At 44.0% G+C, this 19069-nt stretch overlaps 2 protein-coding genes across 4 annotated transcripts in view; one reads left to right on the top strand and one right to left on the bottom strand.

The window, feature by feature from the left end:
- The window catches only part of LOC111139744 (zinc finger protein 543-like), a 352717-nt gene that overhangs the window by 83369 nt on the left and 250279 nt on the right, over nt 1-19069 (top strand). The gene's annotated exons all lie outside the window — the stretch shown is intronic.
- LOC111139711 (paternally expressed 3) lies at nt 209-13718 on the bottom strand. Of its 3 annotated transcripts, none has more exons than XM_022492062.1 (8): nt 13318-13718; nt 12612-12701; nt 11436-11591; nt 11245-11354; nt 6968-7070; nt 6070-6162; nt 3771-5894; nt 1735-3410 (listed from the first exon to the last, which is right to left on the bottom strand). In XM_022492062.1, the coding sequence occupies exons 1-8, from the start codon at nt 13709-13711 to the stop codon at nt 1735-1737; spliced, it is 4746 nt and encodes a 1581-aa protein (XP_022347770.1). In that variant the 5' UTR covers nt 13712-13718. The 3 variants fall into 3 exon arrangements, with proteins under 3 accessions (XP_022347769.1, XP_022347770.1, XP_022347771.1); XM_022492063.1 differs by having other exon boundaries at nt 11436-11517; nt 12613-12701; nt 13318-13711; XM_022492061.1 differs by having other exon boundaries at nt 209-5894; nt 13318-13711.

Raw genomic sequence — 19069 nt, forward strand, 5'->3', positions numbered from 1 at the left:
TTTCAACAATACAACCTCCCTCGACTTTGGCATTCCCTGCAGCTCTGACATACACGCTCTGAGCCCCAACCCTGCAGATCCAGGAGAGTGAGACTTAGACAAATTCCCCCAGCAGGTGTATTAATTTTGCTTGCTCAAATTATCCGCTGTTATCTTTTGTTCACTTAATCTATAGATCCACTTAAGTTTTTTTTTTTTTTTAATTTTTTTTCCCAGCCAACTCAAAGCCAAAAAATTTAATAGTCAGTATGCAAGGGAGGGGAAGCAAAAGAGCACAGGTGGTCCACAGAACAGGACACAGGAAACCTCAAGCTAGAAGGTCAATTTGTGATTAAGTGGAAAACTGAGGTGATCAGACAAACGTGACACTAAATGGATAGCTCAGAAATACTTAGAAGGGCTGAAAGAGGGAGCAACAAATGGTAAGGAAAGAAATTAAGGCTGCTGGGGAACCTGAGTCCATGTTAAGCTTAAGTTGACTGTAAAGAAAGCTTTTTAAAAATTTTTTTTTAATTTTTTTTAATTTTTAAAATGCAAGTTAGACATGGGTGGAGGGTCGGACAGATGAAGACGAGAATTAAGCGACAGAAAGGTCTAAGGATACTAGCTCCTGGGCATCCAGGGTGCAAACTGACTTGTGGCCATATAATACTAATGAAGCCACGCTGCTACTTGTCACTTAAGGCAGGAAGCGCACAAAGGAAGTGATGGAAATTGTAAGCCTGCGTCCTTATTTACAACATGAAAGCCTCTCCCTCTGGTTTTCAATCATCAGTAGGCACTACTGTGATCTAGTGATGGTTGCAACCCACTCTTTAAAGGCAAAAGCATAAGATTTATAGGGAAAAGCTTCAGCTTTTAAAAATTCACTATCAAACACACAAGTTGGTTAAAAAACAAAAACAAAAACTTGTAATATATTTGCATGAGAATCACTGCAAGGTACAATGTGGCAACCAACCACTTTGGGTCACAGAAAGCCAATCCACATATTGTAAAGGCTTACACAGCATTAGGTTCCAAAGTGTTGGTGTAGACAAAAAGGCTGAAAAGGAAGTTCCAAGTACTTCTCTTTTCAAACAGCAAAGAATAAAAGACATTTTACCTTCCATGCTTACACTTTTACAGGAATACTTAAGGGTAAGTAACAATACACAATTATTCAAAACGATACTGATGGGGTTCAAATAATGCACAATTAAGTCTTTCTCAGAATCTAAGATACTTAGAAATATATTCTAATTTGTTGCTCTCTTCCTCCTCCAAAAAAAAAAAAAAAAAAAAAAATCAGAGTACCAGGTAAGGTACCTCTGCACAGTAAACTGTATATCGTATTAAATCCAAATATATGTGATTACTGCTTTTGCTACCATATGCTATTTTATATACATTGCAGAGAATATTATATATAGGTTACGGAAGTGTCATATACATTTAACTGGGGCAATTTCTGTAATCTCAAAAACTTTTAGGATTTTCCCTCCAATAGATTACTCAGATGAAAGGTATGTGCTATAGCTTTCCCACATGCATTCAGCGATGTGTGATGGGGGAGAGCTAAAACTAAAAGAGTTTCCACTTCGGTCTCTTTAGTCTGAGTTGTCTAATACTACAAGTCAGGTGTGTACATGCCGGGGTGTTTCCTTCTGACGCTATTATAGATTGGTTTCAAGTCTCTGGTTTAGCGGGGGTCAAGTTCTAATTGAAGGTTTTCTAACCTTTATACTTGTGTTCTCAGCCAGTATGAGTATTCTGGTGTCTAGCAAGGGACAGGCGATCACTGAAAAGCTGCCCACAGACATCACATTTGAAGTACTTGTCATCAGCCCTATCGTCGTCACTAGTGCTGGTGCTGGCATGTTCAGTGTAGCGTGAGCTTTCCCCATAGACACTTCCAGGCTCAAATATTATCACCCTGGCATGGGTTTTCAGGTGCTCACCATAGGCTGAGTTGGAGGTGAAGGTTTCTCCACACTCCCTACAGTCATAGTATGGTTCTTCAACCTGAATCTCCTGATCCTCACCTTCTTCTTCTGGATCTTCAATCCCTGCCCCATCTGGCTCGTCAGCATCTCCCTCTGGCTCTTCAGCCTTTCCCTCCGGCTCCTCAGCTCTTTCTTCTGGGTCTTCAATCCCTGCACCATCTGGCTCATCAGCATCTCCATTGGGCTGTTCAGCCTCTCCATTGGGCTGTTCGGCCTCCCCATTCGGCTCTGCAGCCTCCCCATCTGGCCCTTCGGCCTCTCCATTGGGCTCAGCGGCCTCTACGTTAGGCTCAGCAGCCTCCACCTCTGGTTCAGCAGCCTCCACCTCTGGCTCAGCAGCTTCTACATTTGATCCCTGGATCCGCAGAACTTCTCTTGGAACAAGGACATTGGCTTCCACCTCCTGGGCTCCTTCTTCTTCTTCCTCTTCAAGATGAAGCTTCTGATGTTTTGTGAGAACTGTGTTGTGAATGAAGGACTTCCCACAGTCCTTGCATTCATAGAATGGTGAATCTCTTTTAGGAGGCTCAGTGAGAAATGAGGTGTGAACAAAGGTGGCCCCATAATCATAGGGCTCATCTTTCTCATGAACTCTCATGTGCTCCCTAAGGTCTGACTGATTGAGGAAGGATTCTCCGCATGTTTTACATTCATAGTGTTTCTCTTCGGTCTGACTTCTCTGAAACTCAGTAAGGGCCAAGCCTGGACTGACTGCATCTTCACTTCTCTGGTCCTGCTCCGGTAAATCCTCACCAGTGTGAATTCTCATATGTTCACTAAGGACAGAGCCATGAATGAAGTCTTGTCCACACACGTGGCACTGAAGGGATGTTCCTGCAGGAGGATTCTTCTGTGGGGCACGAGGCCTCCGTGGGTTAATGACCAAGGGTTGCATAAAAGGCTCCTCATACCTTCTATGGCCAAAGAATTGATCTTGCTCATGGATTTTCTGATGCTCAAAAAGGAATGAGCTGTGAACAAAAGATTCCCCACAGGCAGGGCATTCATAGAGCTGCTCCCCAATATAATCTTTCTGATATTCACTGACAGAATGGGTATGGATTACAGAATGTGTGTACTCACGACTATCAATGAGATACTCTCTGCCATGAACCTTCTGATGATCCTTCAGGTCTGCGCGGTCTGCAAAACCCAGCCCACAGTCCTTACATCCATATATTGCATCTTCAGTCTCATCCTGCTCATCCTGCTCATCTGGGTCATCCTGCCGAGGCTCTACCTGCCGAGGCCCATCAAGGCCTATGCCCTGAATAACAGAGTTTCCAAAGAGCTTCCAGCCATGGAATTCTTCTCGGGCATAGATCTTCTGATGTGCCCCAAGCTCTTCAATGGTGGCGAAGCAGTCCCCACACTCCTTACATTTGTTGCGCACCTGCTGTTCAGCGTAACTCGTCTGTGCTTGCTCTTCAGTGTAACTCAGTGATGCTGGCTGTTTAATGAAACTCAGTGGTGCTGGTTCTTTAAGGAAACTCAGCGCTGCTGGGTCTTTAATGAAACTCAGCGGTGCTGGTTCTTTAGTGAAACCCAGTGGTGCTGTTTGCTTAATGTAACTCATCTGCATGGGGTTTTCAGGGTAACTTATCTGCACTGGGTGTGCAATGTAATTTGTTGGCCCTATTTGTTTAGGGTAACTCACCGGCGCTGGGGGTTTAGTGGAACTCGCTGGTGCTGGGGGTTTAGCGTTACTTGTCTGTGCTGGTTGTTCAGAGTATCTCATCTGCCCCGGGTGTTCGGCATAACTTGTCTGTGCTTGTTCAGCATAACTTGTTTGAGGGTCAGTAGAGGCTAAGCTGCGAATTACAGATTGTTCATAGTTTTTACTTCCAGAGGGCTTCTTTCTATCATGAATCTTTTGATGCTCGGTGAGGTCGGAACTACGAACAAAGGATTCTCCACACACTGGACATTCATAGACTCTCTCTCTAGGGCGAAATGTATGAGGTTCACCAAAACGTAGGGAGTGAATTACAGAGGTCTCGTGGTTCCTACGCTCAATGTTTTTTTTTTTAGCACGAGCCTTCTGATGTTCGCGGACATTGGAGCTGGGAACAGACGATTCACTGGACCCCTGACTAGTCAGACTTCTCGGAGGTTCGATACGGGACACACTTTGTATAACAGAGTCCTTATAGTTGTTACTCTTAGCCCCTTCATAAGGGTTCTCTCTGGAAGGAGTTTTCTGTTGCTTATCACGAGGGTCAGAAATGTGAGTGGAGGATTCTCCCTTCTGATCACATTCAACAACTTCATTTCCGTTGCAATTTCTGGGAGGCCTGAAAGAAGCTAAGCTATGGATAACAGACATTTCATATTTCTTTCCTTCGGAATTCTCTCCAGCATGGACTTTCTGATGTTCAGTAACACCTGAGCTCTGGGTAGACTCTGCAATCACTTGTGGTTTACTGGGCCCCACTGCACTGTGACTTTTCTGAGCTTTAGCAAAGGCTACGCTATGAATAACAGACCTCTCATACGGTTTTCTCTCACAGGCATTTTCTTTAGTAGGAATCTTCTGGCCATCATCAGGGTTAGAGCTGATGGTGAACGCCTTCTCATCCTCCTCGCTTTCAGGTGGTCTTGTTATAGTATGACTCTTCTGAGATTCAGTGAAGGGCACGCTATGAATGACAGACTTCTCGTACCCTCTGCCTTCATAGAGGTTCTTTCGAGAATGAATTTTCTGATGCTCACCGAGGTCTGAGCTTTGCCTAAAGGCATCCCCACCATCTTTAAAGTCATAGAGCTTCTCTTTGGAGTAAGATTTCTGACGCCTTTTAAGGGACTGACCAGGAATAAAGGTTTCCTCACACACTTTACCCTTATTTTCAAATAAGTTTCCTCTAGTATGGATCTTCTGATGTTCTTTCAGGGATGAGCTATGATGGAAAGTCTCCCCGCACACCTTACATTCATACATTTTCTCTTTACCATACATTTTCGGAACCTCATTAAGGGGTGGGCTAGGTTTAAAGGCTTCCCCACGCTCATTATCTTTGTCATCTTTACCATGGGTTTTCTGGTGTTCAATCAGGGCAGAACTATGAAGGAAGGTTTCCTTACACACCTTACATTCATAAAATTTATCCTTTCCATATATTTTCTGAAGCTCACTGAAGGTTGGGCTAGGCATGAAGGGCTCCTCGTACTCGTCATCATTACATTCTGCAAGATGCTCTCTAGCATGAATTTTCCGATGTTCGGCAAGGGCGGCACTCTTATTGAAGGTTTCCCCGCACTCCTTACATTCGAAGCGTTTCCCCCCAGCCTGGCTTTTCTGAACCTCACTGACAGCCACACTGTGAATAAACGATTCGCCATACTCATAGAGATTCTCTCTAGTATGCATGATCTGATGTTCGACAAATTCTGAAATCACACTGAAAGACCTCCCACACTCATCACACACATAGGACATTGCCCCAAAATCAAGTGGGTGCGACTCAGTGAAGGAGGGGGCGCTAAGACTGCTCATGCTCATGGCTTTTCTCATTTCACTACATTCAAAAGGTCTCTTCCTTGCATAGCCTTTCTGCTCATGAACGGAGCCCTTCCCATCTGTGTCAAACTGATAGCGCCTTTTTCTTTCAAGAACTCTCTTTTTGGAAACAAGACTTGAGTTACAATTATAGCTTCCCCCAAAAGCATTCCCTTCATAGCCCCTCTCCTGAATCACCGACTCCCTCTTGTTGAATGAAGCTTCTTTCCAATCATTGTCTGGCCTTCTGGGGAACCTCTGTGACCGATCATTAGAGTCCCTGGCCCTTCCCGATTTGGAGTTTCGTGAAACATCCTTGATGAATTTTTCCATTATCACCCCGTGGGAAGATTCATCTTCACAAATTCCCCGCCGATGGGTTGACTTTTTGGTTTCAGGCATGGTTTTCAGACCTGAAAAGAAACCCCAGATGTAAATACTCCCTAGTCCCTGTACGTGTGCAAAGTAACAGTGGGACTTCTGAGATGATGGTGTGAATACAAAATGTAAGAGATTTACCAGTGTGTAGGTACAGCTCCCATTTCACTACCTAAAGTGGCCACTAGCTGGGATCTGCCTAGTGCTTACCTCGACTGGTGCTCGGGTAGGCACTTCTCTTTGACCTTGATGAATGGCCTTGTGTCATATGGGAGTGACCATCGTCTTCGGCAAGTTGAACCCCTGTTCACAAGAATAATATGAGTTATGGCTTATATAGCTGCAATCAGGTTGGGTACAAGACTCAACACAAGATAGTGCCTACCTTCCAACAAACCACTAAGGGAGGTAGCTCATACCCAACTCCTTGAATAGTCCCTGTCTCTGAACAGTCCTATGTGCAGTCCCACATCCTCACTGTCCACCTCTCAGTCCATTCTAGCCTGCATTTTAATTAATTCTCCCAACTCCACCTAGAAATCTGTAGAGAAACCACCCATGTCCTTAAATCCAATGCATCCTTTTTAGGTATTCACCCTTTTATAACCTTTTAAATCCCAACACCCTCTTTTTCACCGGCCTCCATGGTTCTCTTCTTCCTTGACTCTTTTCTCCAGCTGTTCTCTGAACTCCACTGCCTTGCACAGCTCTCTCCCCGGCATCAGACCTGCATAGCCAAGCGCCCGCTATGACTGGAGCTAGAGGACTTCATGGACAGTCCAAATGGGAACTCAGGATCCCATTTTACTTTTGTATTTAAAAATCTTCACTGCCACCTCTCTAGAAAAAAGTGCCAACTCTTGTGGCAAGAGACATCTCCCCATTCTCTTCTACCTTGTACAATACACTCTTCACCCAAAGCCAGAATGATTTCTCAAAAACATAAATCTCATCATTTACTTCTCCCCTTGAAATATTCAAAGCCTTCTTATTGCCCTTAAAGTCCAAATATATTAACATCAATTCTAATATCCTGCAGCTTTAAGAATAAGGTGACAAAAAGCTTCAATGACTAGGTCTGGAGTAACTGACAGAAGCACCTGCTTACCCAGGGAGAGCAGCTTCCTATAGTTCTCCATGTTGTCCTGAATTGGGTTCTGAGGCTTCCTGTCCTCAGTCAGGTTCACAACGTCCTGGTATGACACTGCATCCTGAAATACCAAACACAGACCTCTCAATGGAGTCTTTCCACAGGCATCCAAGAGAGAAGAATTCTGGCAACATGGGTGCTACACATACAAAGATATGTAGAAAGTGCTCACAGTGTTTGGGGTTCTGAGTGATCCCAGCAAGTTTTACTACGGACCTACTTTGTACCTACCTTGGCGCTATACTCTGAGGAAGATCCAAAAGACGTATGACACATATTCCTTGCCCTCATGCAGCTTATAATTTGGTTGGAGAGAAAAGACTCATGAAACAATTAGAGAACAATAAACAATAAAGTGGGGTACAGATTATCAGTATTAAATAGCTTTGGTAGAAGGACAGCTCAGGGTTTTGTAGGACTTGGGTGGAACCTTAAGTGGTTAAGACTCCGAACACAGAGAAAAGGGACTGGTGGGAGAGCTTCAACAGGCCAAACATCAATTATGTGTGGCATGTGCAAGGACAGAAGGAAAAAATGTTTCAGCAGACAACTGGTCAGCAACTGTGACTTAAGACTCCCTCCAAGGTCTTACTGTGTCCTGTGCTCACCTTCACTGTACAACATGGATACTTGGTGGGCTCTTCTAGGTGTGGACAAGTTCCAAATAACCCAGATGTAACTTTAAGTACTGAATGCCTTCATTTTATAGCTGCCTCTTCCACTGTAACAGCTATGTCTCTAATAGTAATTTTTAAATTCCCTGCATTACTCAGAAGAATCTTCTATGTGGGATCTCACAGGATCTTTCCTTACTGCTGCACCAGAATGTCACTGGTCTCACGGAAGTGTGGTCCCAGGGAGTACGGCACCACGGCCTAGAGACAGACTTAAGGATGGACACAGCACCATGGAAAGCCTGCAGGTTTTAGAGCCAGAGAAAACTCGAGGGTCAAAGGAGAACTGTACCATTGATGAGCCATGCAACCTTGGGAAAAGATATCTTTCTGAGCCTCAGGTTCTTCGTCTGTAAAATGGAGAGTTAGGCCCAACCTGCTGTGCAATATTGTGGGTGATGATTTTCTACAATGTGATGTGTTGTTTAAACATCAAGAAAAACTATATAAAGAAAATGTAAACCACCAAATTACTATATAAAGATATTTTGATATTAAATTTATTACAGTTTCTCTCTGGGAAGTGGCATTATAGCCATGTGAAACGTAGCAAAAAAAAAAAAAGTGCATTCACAATTAGGTGTATCTCCTACAGAGAAAGATAATAAGCGCACACACTAGGAGTTAAGAGGAAAGCCTCATTTATGCACCTGCCAACATCCAGTGATACAAACCAAAAACCACAACCAAAACTAAGCAGAGTTCAAAACTGAAATCCTTCCTAGGTCCAGGCTGAGAATTCCTAGAATAAGGAACAAGCGACATAGCTCAGAAGCCACTGCAAACTGGGTACAACTGCCACCCCAGAAAGCTGACTTGCATTGTTTTTGCTGGGTGCCAATCTCCTGCCCAACAGCAAGTTCAAGAGCAAAAGCCACGCTATGCTCATGTCTGTGACAGTGCGTCCTAAGTCCCAGCACCGGTTTATTATACTACAAAGGAAAGTGTGGGTGGGAACATAGATGCATTTCTGGTGAGAGAAAGGGAACCAGGGCTCTTAACTTGGGGGATTAGCAGAGAAAAAGATGCAGTTAAGAACTTGGAGAGCACAGGGAAGTCAGAAGGGTCACCACCCCTGGTGTCGACAGACACCCCCAAGGACAATGGCAAAAAGCAATGGCTGTTTTTCATACTCTTCTCTTCATTTGATTGAGTAAAATAAATGCATGTTAAATTTTTAACTACATTGTTCCTATGAAAGAAAAATGGTGCTCTGATTTAAAGTGAAGTTAAATCTATGCAACAGGGCTTCTCTAAAGCAGTCGCTGGCATTAGATGCCAAAAAATGGCATCTAAATTTGCACAAGCAGCAATCAAGCTCCACTCAAACGGGCACCGCCCAGAGGGCAGCGTGGCACCACTTCACTTTCATAGCAGGACCCACACGCCAAGTGATTCAGATTTACACACGCTGCTAAGAGAGGGTGAGGATTTTCTATTGCGTATACCCTCACAATGTAATTTACATCTGCTGCGGCTGCCACTTCTACCCCACTGAGGTAGCAGCGATCAGTGGGTTCTAGACATTAAGAAGACACAGACATGGAGCCAGCTCTTCTCAGAGTCAAGGAAGGGCATTTTTGTTTTTTTAAAAGTAGGCTCCACACCCAGCATGGAGGCTGACTTGGGGACTGAACTTAAGACCCTGAGACAAGACCTGAGCTGAAATCAAGAGCTGGGACTCTTAACCAACTGTGCCATCCAGGCGCCCCCTCGAGGAAGGGCATTTACAAAGCAAAATAAGACAAAAGTCAATTACCAATCATCTTCGTTTCATAAGAGCATTCTAACACTCCCAAAATAAGGACACTTGCATTTCTCATTCCCCCACATATCAGTGAAAACTTAGTGACCATCTGGCATAGCAGTGCTCGGGAACCACTGATCTTCGTTGCAGACCAGCTTCATGGGTGGAAAATGCATATCAATGACACTTTTTTTTCTCCGAAATCAAATTTAAGAAAGAGTCTATGATTTAGTATTCTTATCTAGGTTCCTAAAATTTTGGTTACTTTGGTTTCTTCAAATAAAGCAAAATTAGTGAAAACCTAAGTGTGTCACAAACTTAGATTGTTTCCCTGACACAAGGGCTGGAGGGACTGAGTAACCTCTGACCCCATCTACCTTCTCCCACATCCTTCTGCTGCTGCAAGAGCTCTGCTTTCAATACCCGGACGCTACCCATCCTCCCTTCTCATACACACCTGTGGATCCTTGCTTGCCTGGGACAGAGGACAAATGACAGACCTCTCAGGGTAGGACACAAAGCCCTCCGTCAGCTGATCCCAACTCATAAATCTCACTGCAGGCACCATTACTAATATATCTCAGTGCACTGGGGATAGACCTGAGCTCTCCTCTTGGCTACAGGACACCAGCAACCAGGCCTACCCAGGCTTCAGGATGTCTTGGGTCTCTTGCCCTCTGTGTTCTGGCTAACCTGGCCTTTGTGTGATTCCTGCCTCAGGGCCTTCGCCTGGGATCTCCTGAACCCAACACTTCACCTAGTCAAGTGTTCCTGTCCTTCAGGGGCCAAATGTTACTGCCTTCAAGAGATCTCCTTTCAAATCCAAACCAAGACGCCCATGACAATTTCTTGTTGTAACTCCCAATTTTTCCTTAACAGCACCCTGTATAATTAACATATATGGTATTTATATGGAAATTTATTTGTGGGATTGTTGAATGCCCTTCTCTGTTATAAGTCTCAAAGTTTCCAGGGCCTCCAGGGACCCTAATTATCTCAGTCACTACTGTACTCCTTGACCTGGGGGAGGTCCTTAATAGTTAAGAAGAGACGCAGGCTCCTCACACTCAGCTACCCGCTTCCTCTCAAAGCCCTTTCAATGCTATGGCTGCCCTTTACAATGCCATGTTGTAAGTGACCTGTCTCCTTAAAGGTCAGCTCAAATCCCAAGTCCTTTTTCCCTTCACCAATTTCCCCAGCATACTGCCTTTTAAAATTACTGCCCATGCCAGGCATTCATGGTAAGCACTTCATATACACATATGAATCGTACTCATTCCTCCCAGCAGCCCTGCTGAGCCAATCACCACATCCATCCTACAGATGAGGAAACTGAGGTTCAGCTTGCTTAAGTAAATGTTCCAAGGCTGCACACCCAACAGGTGGCAGAGCTGGGCTGCAAACCCAAAGTCCAGCTCTTGTTGGCTACAGAGCCTCTGCTCTCACTTGCCAGTCTGCTGTATGACCTGGCCACTTCCTTGGCTCCCCACAGTGGGCCAGCCAGAAAGCTCTCTAGAACAGTTCTGCTTCCCTGGCCCAACAGGAACAACAGACATGACCAAAGCACAACTCAGATGCTGAGTGGAAAAGTGTTTCCTCTGACTATGTGGATAAATGGGAAAATAGGCAGGAGTCACCCCAGCCACTTGCCACCTCTGGGGACAGGCCTGGGCTCCTTGCAGGGAGTAATTACCCCCTCCCTACAGCCAGCTGGGATGCTAGGGAGCAGATGAACATACCCTCTTGGGAAAGAAAGGCATCTCTGCTATGAAAAGAAGATGGCCTTTCCAGAAAGAGAGGAAACCTAAGCATACCTGAGATCTTGACTCATAATCCATCACGGAGTCCCTACGTTTGCGCTCCCTTTCCATCGCAAAAGTTGTTTTCTCCATCAGAGGAAGGGAAAGATCCCGTTGAGGAAGTCCTGGGAAGAGAAAAGACAGCATGAAGGACAAGGCCCAGTCTAACCCTGCACACTCATCAGGACGTCAAGCAGGTGACTTACTGCTTCTGGGATTCCTGGTGTATGGCCAGCGGTCTCGAGACTCCAGGTCTCTGCTTCTCCCTCTCCGTTCCCGCTCCCGGTCCCAGTCCAGCCCCCAGTCCCGATTCCGGTCCCGGTCCTGATCCCAGTCCTGGTCCCATTCCCGGTCCCGGTCACCTGAGAAAGCCAGACATTCCAGAAGTTAACAAAAATGTTCTGACACGTGTGTTCTCCCTTCATGTGCACACACACCACTTGGGAAAGGAACACTCTCCTTGCTCCTCCCTTGATGAAAGGGATCCCACAATGAGGTTTCCAGACTCCTAAGCATGATCTGAGCTTTTCCTATTACCCTAGATGTGGAACACCATTTCTGGAGGCTTGGCTCAAGTGGGGCATACTGCAAAGCAAGTTCCAAAGGTTGGTTTAGAGGTTAGTTCCCCTTCAAACACTTCTGTTGGTTTCCCAGTTCCTACATACTCAAACCCACACTCAGGACAATGACTTCAGACTTTCTGCTGTTGGGCTTACCCCTAACTATCTTAATGGACACATTACACTACTCCAAAGAAACAAAACACATGCCATTCCCAAAAGCACTCCTCCTTTTAGAAAGTTCATTGAAGAACCTTTAACAGATAAAATAGCTTTTAGAAACAAAGTAGTAATGGACTTTGTTCCTCTTGGGGAGGGTGTGTCATACCTTCAAATAGGCTGCTGCAAATTTCCAACAGCTTTAAATACGATCTCGAAAATTGTAGGGGTGCCTGGGCAGCTCAGTTGGTTGAGCGACTGCCTTTGGCTCAGATCATGATCCCAGGATCCTGGGATCGAGCCCCAGGTCAGGCTCCCTGCTCAGGATCTGAGTGTTTCTCCCTCTCCCTCCCCTTACTCACTCTCGGATAATTGAATAAAATCTTAAAAAAAAAAAAAAAAGAAAATTATATTTCATGCCACATACTGCTATCTGCTTTAATTAAAAAAAAAAAAGTCTCATTATGTCATCAATTAATTTACTTTCCGCTCAGATCTTGAGTAGCTGCAGCTGCCCTGGGGAAGGCGCTGCTGTCTTCCCTGAAGACTTCATGCCCACCATGCACTTTTATACCATGCGGCAGGCTTGGTGGAGGGGAAGTTAGGCTGAAGTCTGGAAGCATGCTCAATGCGGGCGGAGCATAATCGGACAGGGTTACTCACTGCAGAAAGAAGAGGCGGAGCGCGGCGGCGGGGACTCTGCTCCCTTCCGGCTCATGCTGTCTTCGCTGAGGAGGTCACTGCTGTTGTCGTCTGAGAGGACACCAGACACTGACTTAACGCTTTATCACCTCTGGCTTGTGTTCTCGAAATCGCTCCCCCAACTGGAGTCTGCTCTTGCCCCTACCGCACTAACCCCCCACCTCAACAGGATGGATCAGGAGTGATCAGATCCTCTCATCCCTCAGCTTCCTACTGCTCCTGGGCTGGCAAGTGGCTGCAACTGCCCTCCCACCTCACCTCTAAGTAGCAGCCGCAACAACTTTTGGGGGAAATATACCCTCTGTTTCATGAAAGGGAGACTGGACCAGGGTTGTGAGGCCCACGGAGGCTCACCAATTCCTCATGGAGGCCCTCAATGAAGTGTTGCTTTTCCTTCTCACACCACTTAGGGTGGTGGTTCTTAACCAGGGCATTCTACTCCCCAGGGGACATTTGTCAACATCACGTAGTTGTCACAGCTGGGGAGGGAATGCAACTGGTATCCCGTGGGTAGAGAAGGGCCAGAGATGTCACTGTATGTCCTATAACAAGCTGGCCCCCCACAAAGAGAACGATCTAGCCTTGAACACCAACAATGCTGAGGCTGCGAACCCCCAGGAGCTCACAGCTCCCTGACGGCCTTCACCACGCTTCTACGAAGTCTCACCTCCTGGCTCATACATCCCCTTGTAATTTTCCAGCAGAGTAACTAGCTTCTCACAGTTCTCTGGCTTTTTTGCCCGCACCCAAGGCTTTATCTTTTCTGGAAGGATGGTCAGGTACTGCTCAAGGACCAAGAGCTCAATAATCTCCTCCTTGGTGCGAGTCTCCGGCTGCAGCCAATCAAGGCAGAGGTTTCGGAGTTTGAACAGCGTCTTCCGAGGCCCAACAAATTCCACGTAGAGGAAATTTCGAAACCTCTGATGAAAGAATTCAGGGTCAGTTGCACCTTCTCTTACGGTGGCATCCGGCTCCTTAGTCAAGTCACTGTCTAGCTCATACAGATCTGGGGCCCAAGACTTCTTGGGTTTGGTGGCAGACAAGTACTTTGGAGGCAGCATTTTTCTAAGTAAGATTTTCACTGGAGGAACCAAACATGAGTCAACAGGAAAGACGCAGCAGCCTGTGACAGTCAGTACTCAGGGACCTGTAGATCGTAAGGAGATATACACATGTCCCAGAAGTTGAGGATCAGGCGGCAGTGCAGGGCTGCCCTACAGGGTCAACAATTCTTTGTGAACAGGCCAAGGGGACAGAGATGCATAAGCCCACAATATACAGACACACACATAGCACACAAAGTTGGCTTCACAAAGCACTTACAAGCATAACCTCTGGGCACACCTGTTTGAGAGTTAGCTCCACTACTAACTGGTTTTGTGACCGCAGGCAACCATTCAATGTCCTAGAGTCTGTCCCCTTATCTACACAAGGGGAAAAAAGCCCTCAACCCTTTTAAAACAGATTAAATAAGTTAGTATTTTTTTTAAAGATTTTATTTATTTATTTGACAGAGATCACAAGTAGGCAGAGAGGCAGGCAGAGAGAGTGAGAGGGAAGCAGGCTCCCCACTGAGCAGAGAGCCCGACGCGGGACCCGATCCCAGGACCCTGAGATCATGACCCGAGCCGAAGGCAGCGGCTTAATCCACTGAGCCACCCAGATGCCCATAAGTTAGTATTTCTAAAGGCCTAACTACCCAATGTCCACACATGGGAAATGCTCAAGGTGCTAGCCATTACTGAAACTGGAGGTCAATTTTTTCTTCAGCAAAAATGGAAAAGGGAATATAGGGAATGATGGCCAAGACTGCTACTTCTGATTATTTCTGAGTATCTCCATCTTTGCCGAAGGTTCTACTGGCCAGAGTGGCAGAGTTTGCTGGTATGCTTAGGACCCCTTCCCTCAGCACTGCACACCCTTCTGATGAGTGCCTGTCCCAAAGCCCAGCCTCAGGCTCTGCTAACACCACATCCTCAGGTACGTTTCCTGAGCTATACTTGATTTTTTTTTTTTTTTAAGATTTTATTTATTTGACAGAGATCACAAGTAGGCAGAGAGGCAGGCATAGGGGCGGGGGGAAGCAGGCCCCCCCCGCCGAGCAGAGAGTCTGATGTGGGGCTCAATCCCAGGACCCAAGATCACATGACCTGAGCCGAAGGCAGAGGCTCAACCCACTGAGCCAGCCAGGCACCCCTGCTGTACTTCATCTTTTAAGTGCTGCAAGTACTCATCACATTTATTTTTAAATACTGGAATTAACATGCTCCTCTCCCCACAGCAAACTATAAACTCTATTAAATGGATTAGAGATTAACTTTTCCATTCCTGTGTCCTCTAGTGCCAGCGTAACACAAAGTCAGGTGTCAACAGTGAAATAATGTTATCAAAAATAACGTACACAGACCCATCCTAGAATTGATTTTAGACACAAGCAAGTATTACTATGTGCCTGCAGAGGCATGGAGAAGTTTCTCTAGGCCTAGAACCTCTAGGCCACTGCTTCTGAAGAGCATTCTGGTGTGTCACCCTCCTCGCCTGCCAACTGTTCTACCAGCCCCTTCCCCGTATCTGCAGACAACTAGGTGGGAAGCCCTGGTGGTTATATGGGAAGCTCTCTGTGCTGCCTAGTATACTGGGGGGAAATTAAACGCAATATTGGTGAAGCCAAGGTGATAAAACATCGGTTATTCACATGAACAGTAAGAATATGATGCAGTGGCCATCGGGCTTCCTCATGCTATTATTACACATTCTTCCGCCTTGATCAATCTTGCCAAAGTTTGTCCTGAAAGAACCAGCTTTGATAATCCTCTGTATGGTTTCGTTTTTTCCCCTAGTTCTTTATTTTTCTTTTATTATCTGCCCCCTCTTTTTGGAAAAACCCTTTAGACAGAGTAAAAAAAGCTTGATATTCATCTTTTCTCTAATGTAACCAATTAAGGCTATACGTGTCTCCATGTGGACAGCCACAAATGGTACAAGGAAGCTGGCACTATGGAAACAAAATCTAGCTTTGGGTGGGTCAATTAACTCACCCAACAGTTCTGTACTTCTGGCTTTACTTCCAGAGAAGAACAAAATCATATGCAGCAAAAATTCTTTTTGGTTTTGTTTTGTTTTTGTTTTAAAAGGAAACCAAGTATGTTTAAAATTAAGGTTTTATTTTTTAATGTCAAAAGAGAAAACGAGGTGTTTCCTTTATTATTTGGGAATAAATGTAGCAAAGTCTGCCACGCTGGGTTCCGCTGGCAGCAATGGGCTTGCATGCTACTCATGCACGAACTGCCCTCCCATGCCCTCTCCCACCACTATCCCCGGGAGCACCAAGCCTCACAAACACACATACATCATGAAGACCCTCATGAATGAAGCACTGTCTCCCTGACTGCCCTGCCCTCCTTGAGGAGGACAGGCAGTAACAGAGACAAAGGCACTTCTGAACAGAAGACTTCCAAAGCAGGGAAAGGAAAAGGGCAAAGGAAAAGGCTCTGAGGAACTGGTGTGATAATCTGGATGAGAGAACAGTCCATTTTATCCAGGATTTGGCTAAGAGGGACCACCTCTGATAAGAGCAGAGTTCCCAAAAAGCAGCATGCCTGAATGGCAAGGACAAAAGAGAAGAAGCCCAAGTCTGCTCTTTGGCATCCAGATTCCAGAGCAACACTCCAGTCCCCTAGAAAACACTAGTCCAACTTCTCGGAGGCAACAGGGTACCTGTTTGGGAACAGGATCCTTTCTGGAACTTCAGAACAAGCAGCTTTCCACAGGAAGAGAGCCAAAATGAAACAAACCTGCAGATAGTTAAAAAAACAAAAAAAAAGACAAACATGGAAAAAAATGTAAAAAGAGTGTCAGAGAATTAATTCTCCAAATGGCTGTGAATTCAGATAGCATTAGAGGTGAGAGCTTTATATATCATATTCAAGAAAAGGCCAATTCCCATGTCATATAAACCAACCAGAGAGAAATAGTTTTCAAATTGTAAAAACCCAAGATAAAGCTAGCGCTAACAAACCACAGACCGAACTCAGTTATAAAAGCAGACACAAGTCTTTAACACTATCACTGTTGAACATGATTCTACAGAGTTCTAGCCAATTAGAACAAGGTAAGAGAAACAAATCTGAAGCATAAAGACGTTTTGTCATTCACTTATATAAGACTATCCACTCAGACACTGTGAATCAATGCAAACAGACCTTACAAGAATTTAATATGGAAATTGCTTATAACAGACTTCCTAAAAATGTCTCAGCAATTATAAATTTTAAAAAATGGGAAGAGAACTCCTATTATAAAGATAGGAAAGATTTAATAAAAGACAACAGCAACCATGTGAATAAAATTATAAATTATAGTAATAAAAGGCAATAACTGGAGAGACACAATATAATCATGGGAGATGTATAGATGTGGTATTTCAAAGTTCTAAAACCTCCCCCAAATCAATCTATAATATATGGAAATTCAAAGAATATTAACATTGGGTAACTTGGCAATGGTTCTAAGGTTGACCTGGAGGAATTCCATTTGGATCAGTATTTTAAGAATTCATGTATCAAAGGTCAACAAACCAAACACAACATTTTAAAAATATTTTACCACAATCTCAGGGTAAGAAAGTTCTTTTATAATATGCCTAAAGGCAGAAAGACTACAGAAAAATACAAATAATGGTTTTGTTTATACCATCAAAGCCAAAGAAATAAAACAACAAAAAAGATGCACTTGTAACTTATGACCAAAAAAATGAATTCATTTAGGAATCTTAGTCTGAGTCGACCATATATAGTCAAGTATCCAGTAGTGGCATGAAAAGTGGCATTTCAAACTAGTAAAGATTGTACAAATTACTTTGGTGATTGGTATATAGGAAAACTAGCCAATCATTCACTTAGGGGAAAAGGTCATACTATATACAAAAATGCTAAAACTGAAATCAAAATAAACAAAAGATTAATTTTTATAATTATGGAACAAGGGCAGGCTTGTCTAACCTGACAATAAAATCAGAAGATATATAAAGGGTAACTCCCACTTCACATAGGTACTTACTTAATATGTTAACTTTTCTTCCCAGTAGGCATGTATTTGAAGCATAAAGCACCAGTAAGTGAACTATATATAAGAACTCAAGGGTTAAAAAGTTTGATAGGGAATCAACAATTTTTCTAAGAACATAGAAACAGACAAATCTGATCAGAAAGCAGAGCAAAATCTAGGGAAGAAACTTTAAACAGAATTTCTTTTTTTTTTAAGATTTTATTTATTTATTTGACAGAGAGAGATCACAAGTAGACAGAGAGGCAGGCAGAGAGAGAGAGAGAGAGAGGGAAGCAGGTTCCCTGCTGAGCAGAGAGCCCAACACGGGACTCGATCCCAGGACCCTGAGATCATGACCTGAGCCGAAGGCAGTGGCTCAACCCACTGAGCCACCCAGGTGCCCCAAGGGAAGAAACTTTAAAAGATGAACTGATTTAAGGAGCAACCTCCCATAAAAATTTCCATGAGCAATGAATTTACCATGTTATAAAAACCCTTCCAGAACACAGAAAAGAGATTTTCTTTCCAGTCCACAGAAAACGACTTTCTATTCATTAATAATTTGACCATTTAAATGTCCTTATGAATCCTATCACAAGGTAGATGCCGAGTTGTATACAAAAAATTCACTCATTTCTTATCTCAAGAAATTCAGGACTAGAGCAAACAAATACGATCTTCATTAAATGTGTTCATAGATTTTTCTAACCAGGGGAATAAACAGCCCTTGGTGAGTAAGACCACTACATTTTTAAAAAAATTTTAACAGGAAAACCTAAAAAAAAGAATCAGACCCTAACAATTCCTTCCCACAATGGCAGAGGAAAGTCATTTGAGATCTGGGAGTTTGGGTCCTTTAGAACAGAGTAATCATAAAGACAGACAATATACGCGTCTGTATGAGGAAACTGGGATGCTCACATAGTGCTTGTGGCAATGTAGATTCTATGGAGGGCAATTTGGATAACTTATCAAAATTTTAAATGCACATACCCTGTCCTCTAAATTCTATTTCCATGAATTTATCCTAGATATATGTAATGACATGTGCAAAATATATTCATTGAAGCACTGCTGAAATGCACAAAATACGGTACATATTCATCTAATGATTATGAAACCTTTTAAAATAATGAGGCAATTGTAAATAAATGGCTATGAGACGCTAAGGCAGTTAAGTACAAAATGGGACACAACAATGTGTACAGCATTCTAAGAAACTATAAAAACAGATGCATTTACCTAAACAAATGATTTCTGTAAGGATATATATGAGACTGCTATTAGTGATCAATAGTGACTGCCTCCGGGGAAGGGAACTGGGGGCCAAGGAGAGAAGGGAAACTTACTTTTTCACTGTACATTCTCCTTTT

The sequence above is a fragment of the Enhydra lutris genome, unplaced genomic scaffold (genome assembly GCF_002288905.1).
Source record: "Enhydra lutris kenyoni isolate GAN:26980312 unplaced genomic scaffold, ASM228890v2 scaffoldscaffold114, whole genome shotgun sequence".
Classification (NCBI taxonomy): domain Eukaryota; kingdom Metazoa; phylum Chordata; class Mammalia; order Carnivora; family Mustelidae; genus Enhydra; species Enhydra lutris.